At 40.6% G+C, this 22563-nt stretch overlaps 1 protein-coding gene across 1 annotated transcript in view; it reads left to right on the top strand.

Moving 5' to 3' along the window:
- Positions 1–22563, top strand: part of ppp3ca (protein phosphatase 3, catalytic subunit, alpha isozyme) — a 53648-nt gene that overhangs the window by 26153 nt on the left and 4932 nt on the right. Inside the window, exons 3-14 of the mRNA XM_058086522.1 lie at positions 2987–3187; positions 8408–8532; positions 8622–8733; positions 8879–9024; positions 9091–9230; positions 16262–16339; positions 17703–17797; positions 18550–18675; positions 18794–18871; positions 19025–19109; positions 20547–20644; positions 21296–21346. Coding sequence (XP_057942505.1) covers positions 2987–3187; positions 8408–8532; positions 8622–8733; positions 8879–9024; positions 9091–9230; positions 16262–16339; positions 17703–17797; positions 18550–18675; positions 18794–18871; positions 19025–19109; positions 20547–20644; positions 21296–21346 — 1335 coding nt within the window. The remainder of the gene's footprint in view (positions 1–2986; positions 3188–8407; positions 8533–8621; positions 8734–8878; positions 9025–9090; positions 9231–16261; positions 16340–17702; positions 17798–18549; positions 18676–18793; positions 18872–19024; positions 19110–20546; positions 20645–21295; positions 21347–22563) is intronic.

Genomic DNA, 22563 nt, shown 5'->3' with positions numbered 1-22563 from the left:
TTTCATCTCTCTCTTGTAGCTAAATAAGGCAACCTATGCTTACCTGTTTTCAATCGACATTATTTGCTTATTTGCAGACCATCATTTAGAAAAAGTAGTTCAGCCGAAAGGAGATGCAAAGAAACCCACTATTGTGTCGCTGAGGTGATAAAAGCAGATGATTGTGATGAGTGGAGACAGAGTCGTCGTATGTGGCCCGTGTAGCTAACTACTGAGGACAAGCGAGTTATTTTTATCCCCCGACAAGTGAAACTACTACAAGTTCACAGCATCTCTTATTTCTCTTGTACCGTCCTAACAGGCAGAAGAAACGCAATGCAAATGGATAATCTGTCGGCCCGTGCAGTTTGTTTGGCAAGGGGACTGTCATCATTGTGTTGTGGTGGAAGCGAGAGGCATATTGGGGGCAGCTACTAAGGGAGGAGGTCCATAGGAGCATCTCATGTGTGGGTATAAAGGGAGCTGTTTTGTACTATATGTTGAATTATTAAAATAGGTCAAGTGGGTTGGCAGGCATTGCATTAAAATTAAGTAAAAAAAATATGTACATTGAGGGCCACATGTGAGCTGGAGCCTATCCCAGCCTGACACTGAGCAGACCTCCGAATCACATTGGAAAAATAGAAAATAAAACAACTGTCAAAATTCAACACAAAGTTTCATTGTTGCGTGCACCATCAATACTCCAAATTCAGTGATGACATCAACCCATCTCAGTTACACTCATGATACTTCAAATGTAGCTGCTGTCATCTTGTGGATTTAGGAAGTTGCCTACAGCCACAGCTGTTGGTACTAGTGTGTTTTTGACCCAGCAGCAGCAGTTATTTGCTGTTGAAGACCATGCATCCAACGACTGTATCTACTGCATTTAAATAGTAAGTAGACGTCACTTGCAGTATAAATTTACTAGCCCATCATGATCGTGACTATGATGCAGTAATACTCTGATTTGGCAACATGGGACAGTATATTTCCTTCCTCCTGCACGCATCACTTAAATACGTAGACATCACTTGCAGTATAAATTTACTAGCCCATCATGATCGTGACTATGATGCAGTAATACTCTGATTCGGCAACATGGGACAGTATATTTCCTTCCTCCTGCACGCATCACTTAAATACGTAGACATCACTTGCAGTATAAATTTACTAGCCCATCATGATCGTGACTATGATGCAGTAATACTCTGATTCGGCAACATGGGACAGTATATTTCCTTCCTCCTGCACGCATCACGTACAGTACAAATACATTATGATGATGGTACCAAGAGTCTTGTGTGCTTTTGTTAGTTGAACCTCCCGTAAACACACACCGCCTCGTTTAGCTAACTGAGGAACCATGGAGCATTTCCTGACTGAACTCAAGGTTGCTAATTAGCAACACAACGCATGTAGTTTTCATTGTTGACAGTGGAGTTTGTCGAAACTCCTCAAGATGAAATTGGATGTACATTTTCCGTGTTTACGAGAAGGCCAAATGCAGTTTTCTGCATCGGCACTGGCTCGACTCCAACAGTCAGCTGCTGCTTGCTGCCGCCGCCGCCGCCGCTGCTGCAGCAGTTGCCCAGCAACATACAGTATTTCATAGTTTGACTCTGCTGCTTGGGAGCTGAGCTGGAGTCAGCTTCTTTCATCTCTCCACTGTACATCAGCCTATGTGCGTGTGCATGTGTTTGTGTGTTGAACACCATTTGTATCTGAGCTATTTTATACGTACATATCTCCATGAACCTGCGTACATTTGTCGTTTACTTCTGTGATACATTTGAAGCAAACAAAACAATCAACACTCCACATTCAGTGATGACATCAACCCATCTCAAATTTCCAACACTTGTGTGTGTGTGTGTGTTGACAGTGCAGAATGTGTACTGCTAATGTGTCAAAACGCACGTTGCCATCACAGATACACACTGCACTCTGTGAACACCCCCCCCCCCCCACTCGCTCCCCCCGTTCCTCCAATTAAAAACACTTGCTGGCGCTTGCCTCATTATCCCGGGAGCAGCGACTTTGAGAGTTCTCTAGCCAAGCATTCATTATTAAAGAGCATGTTGATCGTGTTCACTTTAAGCTTTGAGACACGTTCCTTTTTCTTCCCTCTGCTTGGCACCGCCGAGGGCCCATGCTCGCCTATGCAGGGCGAAAATCTGGCAGGCGTGCTGTACTGCTGACTTGCTAAATGTGCACTGCTGTGTGCATGCAGAGGTATTTGCAACTTCACGATCATCTGTCTTATTTCTCCCGTTAATCTGAATTATTTACAGCGCCCTCGTGTATAAAGAGTCCCTCCCTTAAGCCAGATGATCTATAGATTAACGTCAATACACGAAGCCTGAAAGCTTGTCATCACAGCACACAGGGATCAGCTCCACATCTAATAAATAACCTTTCCTGACACAGAAATAATGATCTCTTTTTCACAGTTTCCTAGCCAGTCTGTTGGTGACTGGTGCGTTTTAATGGCCACAGGCTTCTGCAATCCAGGGAGAGTGCTGGATGAATTGAGGGCATGTACATGCTAAGGTTGTGTTCATTTGCTACCAACACAAACACATTTGTTTCATCATTCTTAGTCCTTTATGTTTGCACCTTTTATGAGTAATATATTCAATGGACGTTACACTTTAGATCAATTCTGATGAACAATATGTTAATTATTGTAGTTTGAAAACAAATCTTATGCCTATTCTGGAAGATTAATGGTGTCAGACTTACTTTTGAATAATTTACTGTTTGAGTCTGCAAATGGATTTATTGTCCTTGTGCATATTTTTAGACTATGTTGTACGTATACAGCCAAGATGGATGCGGCAGCTGTGTTACCTTTAGGCAATACATGGCTTCCCAAATGGGATTTCACAGTCATCCATCTAGCTCCTTCAAGTTTGCAACTCTTCTCACTTTGTTTTTGTTTTTTTTTGATCACACTCGGTGTCCACAATCCATTTAACTTGTGTTTGTGCTTTATCCACAGCGGTCCCCTTCCCCCTAAGCCACCGTCTTACCATGAAGGAAGTGTTCGACTGTGAAGGGAAGCCTCGAGTGGATCTCCTGAAGGCCCACCTCACCAAGGAGGGCCGTGTGGAGGAAGCCGTGGCGTTGCGAATCATCAATGAAGGGGCGGCTATCTTGCGCCAGGAGAAAACTATACTCGACATCGAGGCGCCAGTCACAGGTAGTTGAAACACTTCTAAAGTACACTTGGAGGAAGCAGGATCAACATATTTTGCTTGGGGAAAAAAAAAACCTAAAATGTAAAGAAAGAGAAGCTACACAAACAGGATCGGAATAACAAATTGCAGAACTGAATATTGGGATGTAATTATCATCATCTAATCATGCAGATGAGACACAGTGGGGTAGAACACGAGGGCAAGAAGGTAGCTGATTGGTGAGAAAATATACAAGACGAGGAGAAAAACACTAACCCAATAAAAGTAACAAAAAAGGTGTCTTAAAGCAAATGAGCTGTAGCTTATATGTTACTTCACTGCACTGTTACTTCACTAAATAAGAAATATGGTTCCTTCCTGTAATCCACACTTGGGAGGTATACTGCACAGTGAGTTTAGTGGGTTAACAAGGTGTGTTGAATGTAAAGCCAGGCTTGTCTGTACAACGCAGCGGCTATATCACCATGGTGACTTGGGCTAAACTTATAACCTGGTCCTGGCCAGTCTAGTATCCCTGTATCTCTAACCATGAAATCAAAACCATCAATCAAAAAAAAAAAAACATTGAATCATGCATCCTTCATTCATTTTCTACCGCTTATCCTAACGAGGATCGCGGGGGTGCTGGAGCCTATCCCAGCTGTCTTTGGGCGAGAGGTGGGGTACACCCTGGCACACAGAAAAACAACCATTCACACTCACATTCCTATGGGCAATTTGGAGTCACCAATTAACCTAGCATGTTTTTGGAATGTGGGAGGAAACCGGAGTACCCGGAGAAAACCCACGCATGCACGGGGAGAACATGCAAACTCCACACAGAGATGGCAGAGGGTGGGATTGAACTCGGGTCTCCTAGCTGTGAGGTCTGCGCGCTAACCACTCGATCGCCGTGCAGCTGAATCATGTATCAAAACGGAATAATTCTTGAAAAAAACTCTGGCGCCCAAAGGGAAATTTCAATGTGCAATTTGCTACATTTAAGTATTCTGGAAATTATACTGAAAAAAATTAATTTACCTTAAATTACGTTATGTCAGTGAACACAATCAATTTCTCGTAAAAAAGTGTGATTCAAATGTTCTAGTACTATTAAAGAGATGAGTGTTAGACAAATAGACGTCTGTGGTGTATTTTAATTTGATTGACATATTCAGTTCATTTGGAGCTCTTAATCTTAATACAGACAAATATAGATTATCATGCATCTGTCTATTCATTAAATGCAGCACAAATTGACATATTTCAAATGTAGTTGATAATGGCGATTATCACGGTTAATTAGTTAAAAATCTGTGATTAATCTGATTAAAGTTTCAAATCATTTGTCAGCCCTAGTGTTAAAATGTCTAAGAAGTCATGCAGTGTTGATGAATGAAAAGACTAGTAGGGTATAGATAGTATAATAATCAGTGTTAACTTACACATTTACACGCTCAGCATTATTCTGCCAGCGGTCCTCCCTCGCTCTGTTGGCTGTTGCTTTTGGCAGTAATAATCTTTTTGAACTGCTCATAACGCTCCATAATAATCCATTGATTATCTTGTGTAATACACTGGCTGGGATCACTTCTCTTTTGAGCAGAGGTAGAATAATATGACATCAAACGCCCACTTTTATGTAAACACACACAAAGCCGTGAACCAGACTTGACCAAAGTAAGTTGATAACCAGCGTTGCAGTACCATTTAACTTGGTTTGGGGAAATTTGATTTTGTTTCTCTCCCCCTTGGCATCACCATCCCCAGCATTCTTGTACCAATATAATCACAATACCTCCTCCTCACATGGCCTAACCATCTCAGTCCCGCCTCTCTGACCTTGTCTCCCAGACGTCTAATGTGGGCTGTTCCTCTGATGTACTTGTTTCTAATTCTGTCCATCCTCATCACTCCCGACTATATATATTGTATATAGGTGTGTGTGTATATATATCTAATATGGTTCTCATAAGGCATGCAATTTCTGACCAAATTGCACGAAATGCCACGCTCCTGCACAACTGATTTACTGTAAGTCAAGTACTGTTTAGAATAAGGAAAGCACAGACAGTGTGGGTGAGGGAATAGATGACTAGAAGACATCACTTTGGGCATTATGATCAGTTTTTTTTTCTAGATAGAACTACCACAACTGTTCGGGGGCTATGGACGGCAAGCATGTTGCTATGACGAAGCCATGCAAACTTCACACCTATTTACGACCAATTTACTTATTTGCACGCAAAATTGTGTACTGTGGCTATAAAATTCTTGCAAGTGTCAAGGGGGCTTTACGATGTCTAAGTAGATGTTACTATATGATCTTTATTTGTATTAGTGGTCACGGCAGTCGGGTGTTGAGACCAAATGTCTGTCCAAAATTGGCGGATGTTTCTCCTCCGAGCTTTTTAAGAGTTCTTGAGTGAGTCTCCTGTGTACGAATCAATGGTACGTTCGTTACTGCAGAAGTGGTAAGACGGACCACCTGCATACTGTATTTGAAAATAGCTCGGGATAGACCTGGGTTCGATTCTCAGGGCGTAGTTTGCATGTTCTCCCTGTGCATGCGTGGGTGTTAGGTTAATTGGCGACTCCAAATTGTCCATAGGTATGAATGTGAGTGTGAATGGTTGTTTGTCTATATGTGCCCTGTGATTGGCTGATGACCAGTCCAGGTTGTACCCCGCCTCTCGCTCAAAACAGCTGGGATAGGTTCCAGCATACCCCTGCGACCCTAATAAAGATAAGCGGTACAGAAAATGAATGTATAGTTCTGTTATTATATCATTATCATCAACATAAGTGTATCTATTTGGTCTACTGTATTCAGAAGACAATTTTATGTCATGTGACAATGAACTATCAATTTGGAGCAAAAAAAAAAAAACATCTCTGTTGTAAAATATGACTGTTATTGTGCTAAATTCTAAACAGAAAATGTGGGACCGCGGTAAAACTGCGACACATCCAAATGTTGGCTGAGTCTGAACCTGCCAATGTGTCTCCCTCTGATCAACCTAAGTTGTGGCCTAGTTTTATTCCGAGCCGAACATGCCAGGAAGCCATTTTTATTCTGGGTGTACAGCCATCAAGGGATACATTTCCTCAAGCTGCGATTTTTGCAGCTTCAAAGCCTGACCAATATATTTAGCCACTCACTGTGTGAGTTCATTAGCAAAGAGGGGGAGAGTCATAGACGTATCACATCTCATTGGTTTGGGGATCAAATTCGCTCATTTGTCCATCTCTAATATGACATGGGAGCCTTTTGATAGTGTGGCTGCTTTTTTTAAACAGTGTAATTTGTACAAACAAGGAATTGATTTGTGTGTTAGTTTCAGTCACACACCGTACCCATGACACAACAGGCACATTCATACAGTATTTTAGTCACCCGTCATATTAATTATAGCTATTTGAAAGCAGCTAGGTTGTTTCTTTTGAAACGGTAGAAGCCTTATGAAATATTAATAATGGACTGACCGTCATATATGTGTTTTGAGTGTGAAGATCTGTGTTATATTACCTTGAACTTGAATTGTGTGTGTTTGTGCGCACAATGAGACATTTGTGCGCTTGCAAAATCATAACTTGCACAGGCGTGTGGTTGTTGGTGTATGTGCATGTTACGTGGTCGTGTGTGTGTGTTTGATTGCTCTAGTCACACAAGCGGTCTCCCACTCACATCGCTCTAAGCTTTGAGTGGGCGAAGGCCAGTGCGGAGCTGATAGGGGAGACGGGAAAGGAGGAGAATGGAGGGTGAGTAGGAGAGAGGAGGGGGACAGAGAGAGATGATAATGAAAAATTGAAGGCCGTGAGGAAATGAGATGTTGGTTTGCCATGCGAAGTCATACAATGTTCAGTGAAAAAAAAAAAAAAAAAAAGTGTGTGTCTCGCTCACGAAAAGTGTCTTACTTCACTTTGGAGGATGACAGCCTTTCAGCCAAAGAACATAAATATCTAATTTTATGACCCTGAAGACAGCGTGCTTCTCTACTATTGTTCTCTTGTCCATTTTAATTATTTTGAACTGAATACGCATCTTCCATTGTACATCCTGTTATTCATTAATCTATAGCATGGTATTGTCTACCAAGGGGTGGTCAGTAGGTGAATATATGCTCAGTCATCTTTGCTTTGTGCGACAAAGCAAATAAGTATTAAATATTAAAAATTACGTTATAATGAATATAGCTAGCATATGTGGTTTAAATTAAACTGCATTAAAATAGGCACTTCAAATGGGGCCAAATAAGATGATCAGTGTCCGTAGCTGTCACCATGGCTGTCTCCTACGCTAGTACATATCCATAATGCCTCTGCATGTTTTTGTTACCATATGCTATACAGGTCAATGAACCTTAGTAGCTAAACTTTGCAAAATTGACATCATTTGCTGACTTCAAAGTTCACTAAAGTGTTGGCGCCAGAAGAGAGCAAATGTTAGCGCCCTCTCGACACTCGCTTAACATTGCAAACAGTCGCTTTAATAATGTATGAATTTTATGCCTGTGAATATTCTCATTCGGGTCATTGTTTTCCCAGGGCATTGAATAGATCATGCCTAATTAATTTTAGTTTTGGCACATGCCAACATAAACATAAATGACCCCCGGGCCTCACTTTGTACACCTCTGTTTTATAGTGACCCTTTTGTTACAATTAATTAGTTAATGTACACTTAATGTAGACTCAGTCAGTGTACATACATTCATCCATTTTCTATACTGCTTATCCTCATGAGGGTCGTGGGGGTATGCTGGAGCCTATCCCAGCTGTCTTCGGGCGAGAGGCGGGGTGCAACCTGGACTGGTCGCCAGCCAATCACAGGGCACATATAGACAATCATTCACATTCACACCTATGGACAATTTGGAGTCGCCAATTACATTAACTGCACACCCAGGAATCGAACGCAGGTCTTTCCGATATCCTGACTGTGTGGCCTACATGCTAACCACTCTCCACCGTTCGGCAGTTATCAGAATCAGAAAAGGTTTATTGCCAGGTATGATCAACACATACTAGGAATTTCTTTTGGTGAGGTTGGTGCAGACACATCTATTAAAAAAAGAATGAAAAATACAAAATATACAGAATACACAGTATAAATATATGTACACAGTCTGTTTTTTGTTTTTTTTATTTTTGTACATAAATGTTAATGTACATAAAAGCACAAAACAAATGAAAATAGTTTTTGAGACTGTAATATCTGGTGTCCTTGGGTTGATTTCCAGTATGCGGGGACATCCACGGGCAGTTTTTTGACCTGATGAAGCTTTTCGAAGTGGGAGGATCACCAGCCACAACACGCTACCTGTTCCTGGGGGACTATGTCGACCGTGGCTACTTCAGTATTGAGGTGCAACCATCACATAGGAAATGACTATACTGTACTATACTGTCTTATTGCACTGAAATAACATCTCCTTTTCACTTTTGTCTTAATAGTGTGTTTTATATCTTTGGTCACTGAAAATCCTCTATCCAAAGACACTATTTTTACTGCGTGGAAATCATGAATGTAGACATTTGACAGAATATTTCACCTTCAAACAAGAATGTGAGTACCCCTTATTGTCTATTATGTACTGTACATTGCTATCTTGCTAATGAATGTTTGTTTTCTTTTCATATTCATATTGACTGTCACAGTAGTTTTGATGATATGTCAGCAGTATAACCCAGTTCCTCCCTTTGCCTGGCAGGTAAAATCAAATATTCGGAGCAGGTGTACGACTCGTGTATGGATGCGTTTGACTGCCTTCCTCTGGCTGCGCTCATGAACCAACAGTTTCTGTGTGTCCATGGTGGACTCTCACCTGAAATACACACCTTAGACGATATTAAAAAGGTAATACTCTGCCGGTGGAGTGATTTTGTCTTGTTATGAACTGTGTGTATGTTCTTCCTTGTTCAGTTGGATCGGTTTAAGGAGCCGCCGGCTTTTGGGCCCATGTGCGACCTGCTTTGGTCGGATCCTCTGGAGGACTTTGGTAATGAGAAAACCCAGGAATATTTCAGCCACAACACAGTGCGAGGGTGCTCCTACTTTTACAGGTGAGCATCAGGAAATAGGTGCACATTCAGAGTCCATCCCTGTCCCTCATAGCCACTAATGTACTTTATATTGGACACCTGCGTAACATTTAGTACGTTTTCCATTGAACAAAGGTTTCCGCTGACCATTTCCATCCTGGCTATTCCAAAAACTACTCTCAGCAAGTCTCCCTGAACAGAAATCAGCAAAGCAATCCAATAAAAAAAAATGCAGGGATTTAATGATAGAAAGGAAACCAATGTAAATGAACTCATTATGCAGCTATTAAGCAGAGCATGTTATAAAGAGGAAGTGAGAGCTAATCTACTATTGTTATAAGATGTAAGAGAGCTGTACGAGAGGGTGGTGATGAGGACAAGTGATTAGATGCTAGTGGGGGTGAGGGTTTTCTTAATGGAGGTTCTGTTCTGCTCCTAATGGCAGTATGGGAAGAATAAATCCAAATTCATATTAGAGACTTAGTCTTTACCGTCAGTTAAATGATGAACAGTCACAATGAAATAGCTTTGCTGAAGGGCTACGTGTTGTTATTTCCCTTCACAACACAGTGCCATGGTTGTTGTGGTTGATGACTGTACAAGAATTTAGTAGAAAACCAAAGTTGGCCAAAAAATACTTTACAACTGGACTATTTTTAGCAACATGTTTGCTTCACTGTCCCTCTGCAAGGTCCAGTTATATTTGGCCACAAAACAGTACCTTCCATATTGAAATGCATTTTGGTAAGGATTGCTTTCATAACATAGCAATTAAATAAAGACAGTAGAACTGTCTGTAATCTGTAATGGGACACTGGTCCACATCCTATTTCTTCAGATTCAGTAGAAAATAGTAGAAATAAACTGCGTATATTATAAAAGCACGGTATCGATATCGGCCGATGCTTTATAACACAGATCCCTTCCGCCGTTCAGGTTCGTCCCCAGTTCAGCATCCACAACAACCATGTCTGCTGTGTTTTGCACCCTGCAAAAAACATACACACAAAAAATAGTAGCACTTTAAAAAGCTTTAGATTGATGTAGCATTTGGGGGGGGGGGGCGAGCACTTGTACTGTATAAATGTGTGGCGATCTGACATTTTATTGTTGTTTTTTTATTACATCATTATGGTGATGTCGGCAATAGGATTACTATCAGTTATTTTGAGTCTTACGTTATTATGGTTAATATTATTACTTCATTATTACTATTACCAGTCGTGTAACTGTATCAATCCAGTATTATCACTATGGCTATTGATACTATTTTGTTATTTCTTTTATGGACTGTATGGCTGTCATAGACATTTGCTGATGTAGTCCTGTTGTTTGTTTCTGTTGTTCTTTTGTTGTTGCTGTTGCCTCTCTCTGTATTGTACTCCTCCTGTCCCCACACACACACAAGAGTATCTTACAATCTTTCCTGGCAGAGCAAATCAATGTAGCATGTCAGGGCATTTAGATTAGCAATACTATTTGCCCCATTGGCTGCACAGGGCAAGGGAGAAACAAACAAACATATATACTGTATACTGGTCGGGAGTTGTCACTCCCTCTCTCCCTGGACGCGGTCTATCGTCAACAAAGCATGTCGTGTTGTGGCGTTGATGCTGACCAAAATGTTTCTGATTGTGGGTTGGGAACAGCCCATACACTATAGCTATATCACTGTAGCTCCAACCGGCCTCCACCGTACTCTACGTTGTTCATTTGATAGACGTGGCATGATGCCGTTCACTGGACTAACAATGCTGGCCTTCTTTGGGCCTGAATGCCGGATGGTGCATGCCAGTTTCTGTCAGTTTCTGTCAATATAATGTTTGCTGAAACATTTATTATACAGCACTTTTCATAGCCCATATACTGTATTTAATGTAAGTGACATTATTATTCTTGCTAATCGTACAATAAAATACAGAAAAATGTCATATGCAGAGGCACTGCAGTACTCCACTTTATCGTGAAGGGGAGTGGGCGTGCGTTAGCTGGAACATGATTTTTGCTGCCGTCCTACCATAGAGAGGTAAAGCCAGTGTTTTTGTTTTTTTTTTGTTGTTTTTTTACAGAAGCACCATCTGGAGCTAGCTACCAAGTCAAATACTTTAAATATATTTTAATGCCCTGATGAATTAATGAATAAATTTGACTACCAAGTACTACTGTACTGGGATATCCAAGCTCAGCAGGGGGTGATCGGACCTTTACAACAAAGTATCAGAGCATGAAAGCATGTGTTAAAATAAGTTAGCCACTGATACTAGGAACATACTAAAAAAGTTACTGTAAACCACTCCACACGCTCACCTTGCTCCAAGAATACTTTCATCTAAAAGTCTGTTTTGTATTAATTATTCTGTGTTTTTTGGGTTTTTTTTTAATACAGAATCCTGTGGTACTGTCTTGGTGCTTGTAGTAGTCCTTGGCATACACTGTGCATCACTTTAATAAACCACAGATACTAATAATAACATGTGAATTTGTGAAGTTATCTCTACCTTCAGAGTCTGTGTGACGAAGGAGAGCTTTTCAGTAAGAGGATTCTGCTATTTACAGTAATAGTCATTTATCCCCCGTGACCTTTTCCTATTGTCACTGTCCGTTACTTACCTCACCATCATTAGTACTCAAGAAGCACCGCTCCCTAGGGCTCACTGGCCAATAATGCAAGATAATCGCTGTCTAAAATACAAGGTGCTCTTTATGAAGTCGAAGGCTACATGAAAATCCTGTCAATTCTAATATAGTATTGATCTCACCGTGGCCAAACCAGTTCACAGAGTGGGACGACATGAAAGTTACAAACCAAGCACTGATTGCGGCATTATAGGGCTTACAAGAATTAAATTTTCAAATAGCCGTAACACATAACCACCATACCTTGGTAATTACAGTGTTTCCTCATTTATCATGGACGATAGGTTTCCAAAATAGCCCACAACAAGTGAAATCTGAACTTTATTTGTTTACAGTTATGTTTTAAGGTTGTAAATCCCATCACAATACACTCTATACACGTTTCTCAGGCAGGCATAACATTTTCTTGCATCTGATTTTTGTTTTAATTTTAATGATCAAAGTACTAGATTGGACACAATAAGTTAAGTGGCTCAGCATATTCACGTGCTTCATCCTGGCACCATTCGACGTCGGTCCATCAGTTGGTTCAGCTTCTTCCTCTTCTATTGTTTATTGACAGTTAGCAAGCATCTCAAGCAGTTTGATAGCGGCGGTGGCAGATCATTGTCAATCAGTGAGGATCCAGTACACAATGGGCAGGTTCTCCCGTCAATAAGGACTGCTGTGGCTCTATATTTGACCTTTGTCTGCTGAGGGTTCCTAATTGCTAGTACAGCCACATAAACAAACAGACTAAATGGAATTGCACGTCTTCAACATTAGTATACAACACCTTCTACTGGTAGCAGTAGTAAATACAAAAACACACATACACAAAAGCAAAGATATATCGCTCTAATACACGACAAGGACGCAGAACACAATGTATGTTCAAAACAGTAAATCTGCAACAACAAAAAAAGGTGAACCGTGATGTAGCGAGGGAACACTGTACCACATGTGTCATATTTGGCCATCGCTGTCAACTTCCTGGAATTAATGTCATCTGTTAAGTACACCATTTGGACTAAGTTTGCTTTTTCACACTTTGTTCTGCTAATCAATGAAGTGCAACCAGGATTTAGTGGAACCTCTGTTTTTGCTAAATTAAATTGATTTTTTTCCAGGGCTTAGGAATAGATTTAATAGAAAATGCCACATTTTTATTAACAACGCTCAAGTTTCACTGCGCTTCTGTAAGAACCCCTCAGACATTTGCCCACAACACACTCCTTATACATGGCACCCATGGCGTTTAAAAGGCTATATTTTGTCACATTTGTATCCCATTTCATCCTTGAAAACACTATAGTTGTACTACAATGAGGGTTCAAGTCAGGGCAGTAGATGGAGATGATTATACGCAATGACCAGCGGCCTGGCAGATTGGTTTTATGAGGGCGGAAATGTTTTCACGTTCTCAACACAGAACTTCCATCTCCGTCTCTCTCGCTCATTCTCACTTGTCAGATTTCTCACTTGCTCTCTCTCTCTCTCTGTTTCGCTTTCTTTCACTCTCAGGCTCACCGACACATACTGTAATTTCACAAAGGAAAGAAGAAATGTGAGCCTCAGGCAGGCAGTGTGTGTCTGCGTGTTTGTGTGTGCGTGCCTGTGTGTGTTTTCTCTGACTAATCAATAGAAGCCGTTGGAGTGGACAGAAAATAATCCAGTACATGTTGTGCTTAGGGATCTTTGTTTCCAGCTTTAATAGACAGCCTTTATGCAAGAACAAACAACGATATTTTATCAACAAAATGCACCAAAATGACTCCCTTTTAACTCTTATATAACAGTTGTTGAATCCAACGTTATGCCTTGTCTTGTCAGTGCATGCTGCCAGCCGTGAGGAGAGAATGTATCCAGTGCAGTGCCTATTCCTGTCATTTTATATGTGGGCCACCTTGGGAGCGTTCACCATTGTGACCCACATACACGCAGGGATGGGATGGCACAGTTTCGCCAGGTGCTCAGGGCACAGCGGCCTCCTTGTTGTCCTACCGGCACAAACCTTGAGCGTTTAAATATTTCAAACACTTGTGAAAGTTTAATGGCTGTGTGGATGGTGGGGAGGAAGTGCTCGAGGAGAGGAGGATGATGGGAAGCATGTGTCCCGCATGCTTTGTTAGGACAGAAAGTGACTTTAATAGTGTTTTCACAATTGATCAAAACTTAATTAGAAGGAAGAATTTATCATTTTGTCTAATTTCAAAACCCTTCCCAAAATGTTAAAATAAAAAATCTGTTCCAGGATTACTCCGTCCCTATTATACAACAAGAATGTATAGGTGTATAGGCAGTGTGTTTAATAACATGTGGAGTACATGTGTGTGAATGAGAGGGACCCAAGTGGAAGAGTGAGGTTACAGGGAGAAGAGATACAGAAGGTGGAGAATTTTAAGTACCTGGGGTCAAAAGTCCAGAACAATGGCGATTGTGAAAAGGAGGCGAAGAAGCGTGTGCAGGCAGAATGGAAAAAGTGGAAAAAGTTTCAGGCGTGATGTGTGATAGAAGAGTTTCAGCTAAAATGAAAGCAAAGGTATACAAAACTGTGGTGAGACCGGCCATGTTGTTTGGTCTAGAGACAGTGCCACTGAGGAAAAGACAGGAAGCAGAACTGGAGGTAGCAGAGATGAGGATGCTGAGGTTCTCATTGGGAGTGACCAGGATGGATAGGATCAGGAACGAGTCCATCAGAGGGACATTACATGTTAGAAGTTAGAGATGATTGGGACATGTCCAGAGGAGACATAGTGAATACATTGTTGGAAGGATGCAGCGTTTAGAGCTGCCAGGTAGGAGGCGAAGAGGAAGCCCAAAGAGGAGGTTTATGGATGTAGTGAAGGAGGACATGAGGGTAGTTGGTGTGAGAGAGACAGATACAGGAGACAGGGTTGAATGGAGGCGGTGGATTTGCTGTGGCGACCCCCGAAGGGAAAAGCTGAAAGAGAAAGAAGAAGTTTAATAACATGTACATTCATATCTCTCATTCAAGTACACTGATATACTAACTGCTCTAAAATCAAAACAAAATAAAGTAGAACTACTAACCCTTTTGAAGATGCTTATACAGTATACAGTATAGGTATATCTGGAATGAAAGCCCCATTGTATGTCATATGTTGACAGGCAGCATATATAAGAGAGCATCTTCAGCTGTGTAGTCTGTGTAATCACATACGTTGCTTGTGACATACTGTAGAAAACAGCTACATGCTATATACATTAGCGTCTGCTTGGTGAGATATACTGGTGTATGATGTTTGCATTATGTATTGCTCATACAGTATAGTACTGACATTGCGGCCCCTCCCTCCAAACATAAGGCCCCCACGATCCATGTCCACATTTTGCATGGGGGGGGGGGGGTGTATTCTCGGCAAATACATAAAGGATGTGCAGTATATATATGTGCAGTGTATGTAATATATGCAATTATGCAGCTTTTAATGAAGTGTATAGGAGTCAAAACACTAAATTGAAAACATTGGTATGCTTTTTGATATGATGCACTGCCACAAGATGTTGTTATTATAATGTATTTAAATCACATAACGTCTTTCTTGATTTTAATAGGTGACGATATGTCTTTTGTTTGTGATATGATTTGATGAAAGGTGTGTTGAGAGCTGCTTCACGGTGCTTTATATTCCTGTACACGCCCTGCCCCTAAATACCCACCTGATATCCCATAATGATACAATGCTTTTTTTTCCCTGAATTACCTCACTTTCAATCTGGCCCAATTTATGGACTAATATACATGCGGTAACCAATTTGCACAAAAGTATCACTACTGGCACCAGATGTAGCTTTGTGACTCAACCAATCTCCTATGTCCTCCTTCATGTTGAGGCAATATGTGAAGCTTTGTATGCAGTACAGGCTTTCTATATGTTGTATGCGATTGAAGCGGCTCATTTCCTCTCAGGTTAAAGCTGGAGGGCAGGAAGATGTGACTGTTGCTTGCTGGGCTAGTTTGTTTTGCTCGGGCGGCTGCTTTTTTCTTTTTTTTTTTCACGTGCTTGCATCATCCTTGGCAAGTCTTTCATTAATATATTTATGAGTGATAAATCTTCTTGCATCCACTGCTGAGGGAAATTGGATGGATAATCACTAACCTGACATTCTGTTGCGTGATGGATGGAACAACACATTTTCACGTCAGCTGAGGGTTGGATTATGTGCCTAATTGATGAATTTGTCACTTTCTCACACTGACTACTTTGCGATATATTCAAAGCATGCGGTGATGATTATTAAAGCAAACAGTCCTATGTAGTTTTCATGTTGATGGCCTTGCCTGGACACTTTGCATTGTCTTATTACAGACAATGACGCTAATATTACTGTTTTTGTGTTTAACATTTATTGTCAACATTGGTCAGCTTTGCAACAAATGCAAATAACATTTCTGATATGTTCTTTTGCAGTTATCCAGCTGTGTGTGAGTTCCTACAGAGCAATAACCTATTATCAATAATCCGAGCACACGAGGCACAAGATGCAGGGTAAGTTATCATAGCATTCAGCATATCAGAACAGTATACATTATCAAAAATATATCATATATTGGGACTGGGCTGCATGGCGGATTGGTGGTTAGCCACACAGCTAGGACACCCGAGTTCAATTCCATCGTTGGCCATCTATGTGTGGAGTTTGCATGTTATCCCCACGCATGTCTTGTTTTTCTCCGGGTACTCCGGTTTCCTCCCACATTCCAAAAACATGTTAGGTTAATTGGCGACTCCAAATTGTCCATAGGTATGAATGTGAGTGTGAATGGTTGTTTGTCTATATGTGCCCTGTGATTGGTTGGTGACCAGTCCAGGGTGTACCCCGCTGACAGCTGGGATAGGCTCCAGCACCCCCGCGACCCTCGTGAGGATAAGTGGTAGAAAATGAATGAATGAACATTGCGACTGTCAATCCATCAAAATATCTAATCATGATTAATTGTATTTTGTACATAGTTAACTCACTTTTAATTGCAATTCATCACAGATCGAAATACGTTTGTATCTATAATAAGAACGGAATTATTCGATACAGTTTGCAAACAGTGCGATTCCTTTTGATAAAATTCAACAGTTCACCTTACATTGCAAAATAAATAAGCTATTTCTTAAAGTGGCATTCTTATAGTATTTTCAAAAGTGTGGATGATGGGTCTGTTTTCATTTAGTGCTTTGGATTTTATGTTGTTCCTGTCTTAGTTTTACACAATATATGACAAGAAAAATCAATTAGATCGCTATAATGTACATATGTTCCCGGTGACAAATGCTAGCGCTGGTAATGCTATGTAGATCCATTCTTGCCTTCAGTCACGATCACATTGACACAAGCGCCCCCCAAATAGCTTGCAGTCCTAAGCAAAAAATAATAATATTGTATCTAAAAAACACTTGGGAGTTGGGACACTCGTAAAAAAAAAATAATAATAAATACCTGCAGTGAAACTTCTCTCCTCTCCCTGGCTTTTGAGAGACAACATCCTCTGTGACCACTCAACTCACAGTGACTGTAGATACAAATAACTTTGGTCTTGTTGAGAGAGCCATCTGCCAGGGCTTTGAAGCTAAAATTACCATTCAAAATAACTTTTTCTTGGTCCATTTCTGCTCAATATTGGTTCCTACTTGTGGCTCCTCAAACTGAGGTGTGAGCCAAGGGTCAAACATGATATGCGTCCGTCAATCGCGCATCAAAAAATAATGCCGTTAAAGGAAATTGGCCCTCTATATATATATATATTATACATGTGCATGTGTGTATACTGTAAACATATCTACCTAATGTACGTACTGTATGTGTGCGTACCTTTTTAAACTGCTATTTCAATGTAATGTACTGTATCTTCACCTCCAGTTACCGGATGTATCGTAAAAGTCAGACCACTGGATTCCCATCCCTCATCACTATCTTCTCTGCGCCAAACTACTTGGATGTTTACAACAACAAAGGTCAGGAAATGGGTTAATTTCACTTTGTCTTTATTTACCTCTTTGACAGAATGCCTTTACACTTTCTAGCAGGGTTGTCTACCTTGTAGGAGATTAAAATGTGACAAAACTGTATTTTCATAATAAATAACTTGGTGTAGTCTGATTTTTTTCCCATATTTTGTGATCCATGACATTCCCAGGAATTAATGCCCCTTGGCCACATGATTTGGTCCAATCCAACACAATGCACTGTATCACTGAGCCCATTAGGAAGCATTCGGCACATCTCTGTTGTTGTTGTTTGCAGTTAGAGAGCTTGTATTATTTTACCCAACATAGTTAGAAACCTGGATGTCACTGGGTCAATGTTAGGGTGGCTTGAGCCCTCCTAAAAATATAAGAATTGGATTATGTGCATGTTCTTAATGTTGTGGCTGTATGCAGCAACATAACTAGCTTGTGAACAAGGCATTGGAATACATCAGGAAGCCCCCATGTGTGTTGGTGCAGATCTTGTGTCTTGCTTGCCATTGGCTGCGGGAGATGGGGAGTGTGGGAGGGACTGTCGGCAGGCTGACTTATCTCCATGTGGCTTTATGCCTCTCTTTTTGATGTATGGGTGTCAGCGGCCTCAGATGTGCCACCTACTGGTTGGCATGTATGTACACATGGACAAAGGACAGGTTTGCTGTGACATCGCAGTACAGATAATTGCTTAAACACAGACTGTTTGCAATTCTTTAACATACTTCCTTCTGCGTCTACCTCAGCTGCCGTGCTCAAATATGAAAACAATGTCATGAACATCCGACAGTTCAACTGCTCTCCTCATCCTTATTGGCTGCCCAACTTCATGGACGTCTTCACCTGGTCACTGCCGTTTGTTGGAGAGAAAGGTATGACGTGTGCTTGGTGCAGGCTGTTTTATTATACAAGCCTTATGTAATGAACTCTCCATGGATCGTTGCTCGATTACCAAACCACTTACGCCTGCCTTTCTTTTCCCCACCTCAGTCACAGAGATGCTGGTGAATGTGTTGAGTATATGCTCCGACGACGAGCTAATGAATGATGAGGATGAGATATTCGACGGTGAGATCTTTCAGCCATCAAATGTAGCACTCGGTTGGAAATCTGACATGTCGTGTTTTCTAATGCACTGTGACGCACACGCTGTAATGATGTTAGCTTTCAGTCGGGATGCAAATTACAGCCGCTCATACATGCACATGTATTTCTTTACAGCCAATGCAGCTGCAGCACGCAAGGAGGTGATCCGAAACAAGATCCGTGCTATTGGGAAAATGGCCAAAATGTTCTCGGTTCTCAGGTAACATAAAAATAATGACACAGAACTTGAGCAGTTACAGAGTGCACAGTAGTCTGCAGATGTTTGGCCAAGAGTGGATTACTAACTCAAACCTGTATACCCCATGAATGACATCACGTTCAAATCCAACTTCCACCAGTTGCCAGAGAGAAGTTCTATCAAAAGAAGACACTTTCTTAGATACCTTAGATCAGGGGTCTCAAACTCAATTTACTTGGGGGCCACTGGAGCTCGGGTCTGGGTGAGACTGGGCCACATCAGGTTTTCCAAAAAAAAACAAAACGCATTTTTTAAAAACAAAAAAATTAAAAAAAACTTCGCTTTGGTTCCAATTTTTCTACAAGAAAAGCTCTGATAAAACATTCCACTGTTCTCAAATATCTTACTTTTTATTTTTCTACACAAAATAAGATGAAAAATAAATAAACAAATCAAGAATAAAGAAAATCAATCAATCAGTAATAAATAAATAAATAAATATAATAATAATAAAACGGCAAATAATAAAAATTTAAGAAACCACATATAGTTGGTGGGTAGACAAATTATTTTTTCAGATTAAAATTAACAAAGCATTATTAGAGCCTTGTAGACATGACAAAACACGACTATGGTCACATTTATACTCTTTTTATTTACAACATATTGCGCAACTGCAGGGTCTTGAGACACATGCTAACTCGCAAACTAGAGAGCTAGCGACCTAAACGGTAGCCTTCAAGTTATTTCCTTTAAAATTAAATAGCCAAAAACTTACCACTTCCACACGGATAGGGAGGATAACTATTAACAGTTATTTAACCTTTAACATGAACATTAATCAAACGTAATAATTTTTTTCTGGGTACATGATACCATACAGCATCCATATCAAACTTGCGCGGGCCGCACTAACATTAAACTTTCATATCAAGGCGGGGGCCTCAAACTAGTGTCCTGCGGGCCACATTTGGCCCGCGGGGCCGCATGTTTGAGACCCCTGCCTTAGATACTTGTTGTCAGGACCCCCTACTGGTTCTTACTAGCGCACAGCATTGAATGAGAATACCTGATCAAACAATGCTAATATGCTTGTCACACCTATGGTGCATGCACATTACATGAAATGACATGTAACGTGCATAAAATAATACGGTCATGTGACCTTGATTATACCAGTAAATTATGAATGTTTCCATCATGACACTGTCATGGAGGTGTTACATCTTCATCGTTGTGACTACAGTTTGCAAGTGGTGTTGCATCATACAGAAAGCTGCCAGTCAAAAGGCATATTAGATGTCTTGTGATGTATCTCATCTGCTGCAAATGTAAAGGCAGCTAAGTAGTACACACTATTTATACCGCATGTGTACATAATGTGTGTTAAAGGAAGGGCATCACTATTTTTCGCTGACTTTGACGGGGTTCATATGATGTGATCTGTGATTCCTGCAGAGAGGAGAGTGAAAATGTGTTGACACTGAAGGGCCTAACACCCACTGGCATGCTGCCAAGCGGGGTTCTCTCTGGGGGCAAACAGACGCTGCAGAGTGGTGAGTACAAGACTGGGGATGAGACTCCTTTTCGTCCCTTTTTTCCCCCTCCATTTTTTCTTCATTCTTCCTTCTGAAAAATGTCTCCCTATTTCGTAGCTTCAGTAAATGACATTTTCATTTTATATATACGGTATATATACAGTATAGGTTGAAATCTGTTCTTCTGACTTTTTTGTCTGGGTTTGGCCAATCCACTCTAAAGAATGTGCGTGGATTTTACAGTCAGCCTTTTACTTTAGTGGAATTGGTCTGGAATTGTTGATATCCACATTGAAGCGAGTGAGACGTGTTAATCAAACATGTTAGCTACTCTACTGTATGCCGACCACAATTCTAATAGATCACAGCATATCATAACAATCAGACATTTGGGATGGCGTGTTATGTTCCATATCTGTGTGCCTCGATCACGCTCCCTTTGTTTTTGCTACATGAATTATTTGACTTCTGACCTCTATTCAACTCTCTCCAAGTCAATGCATGGCGTCCCACCAAGTTTGGCTCCATTGCTACCGGACATGTGAATTGCATCCTAACATTGAATCCTAACATTGAGCTGCCTTTTCAAGCGGGGGGGCTGCTGCCTTTTTGACATTTGCATGGCTTTATCCGGAGTAACCTGCTTCCCTCCTCCTCCTCCTCCCCCAGCCACCATTGAGGCCATTGAAGCCATCGAGACTCATGATGAGGACAGAGAAGGTAAACCTGTGTGAGACCCATGCCCTCCACCCCCCCTCACCCTTGATCCCTCCCTCCCAAAATGGTCCCAGCATATGGGTTTCCTCCTTCCATCTTACTGGTCTTCCAGCTCACTTACATATGCATTATCTCACACACATCATTATTATTCTACATTGCTTTCTAACGGGTGCATGTATCGCAAAAGGGGAAAAACATGTGAAGGGGGGCAACATGTTGAATACTCTATGAAACACACTGGATTACTGACATGCAGTAGAGAAATATCCATGACAATTTCCTTGGCAGCTTGATGCTGGAATGCCCATTTTGTTGCCGTATTTTTTTAGATAATACAAAAGGTAGAATTTATCTGTGAGTAAACAACTAAAACTCAAAACCACGGGTCTCAAACTCAGTTGACCTGGGGAACGCTTGAGTGTAGGTGAGGCTGGGCTGGATCAAAAAAAAGGGGTTTCAAATATTTGTTTAAAAATACATAAAATAAATATATAAATAGAATATATTGTAGGATCTCTGGGAGTGCTTCTGGCTTCCTGGCATGCCTCGGGGCACTTGTTTTGTAAACAGTTGCTGTAGTAGTACTACTAGTATTAGTAGTAGTAGTAGTCTTATGTGTGTTCACTTACCCGTTACATGTTGTGCTGTCTTTTTTTTTTTTGTTTAGTGATTGTAGCGAGTGTTCTGTCTCGTGACCACCCTGTGTTAATTTCACTGTGTGACAATCTCACTTGCTGATCTGGTTCGCAAAATGCACATTAATGATAATAATAATACATCATATGTACTAGGCCTACTATATACAGTACTGTATAAGATCATTATAAAATAATTGAGATGTAAAATGCAAATAAAGCAAAAGTAAATTTTAAATTGGACAGTGTTGAAATAATCCTAATAAAATGGTAATATTATACACATTTATTGTTCAGCCCATATCTGTCTGATATTTTACTTTTGTTGAATTACTTTAAATTTTTTAATGCTACTGGACTAAAGAGTGTTTTCAATGCATTATTTTGAGGTGTGGTTACACTTCACATAATGTATTTATAGATAAATTAAGTTTTGTTTCTCTCACTTCAAGGAAATTATTATTTTTTTTAATTAGGTGAACATAAAAAATTAGTTAGTAGAACTAAGTGTTAAGTTGTGGCCAGTGATTGAAGTAGTGTTAAATTCGTTCCAATCAGTGCAGACGAAACAAAAAAATGAAG

This window comes from Doryrhamphus excisus, chromosome 11 (assembly GCF_030265055.1).
Source record: "Doryrhamphus excisus isolate RoL2022-K1 chromosome 11, RoL_Dexc_1.0, whole genome shotgun sequence".
In the NCBI taxonomy this organism is placed as follows: Eukaryota; Metazoa; Chordata; class Actinopteri; order Syngnathiformes; family Syngnathidae; genus Doryrhamphus; species Doryrhamphus excisus.
The sequence above is the reverse complement of the archived record's forward strand: the minus strand, read 5'-3'. Positions and strand labels throughout refer to the sequence as shown.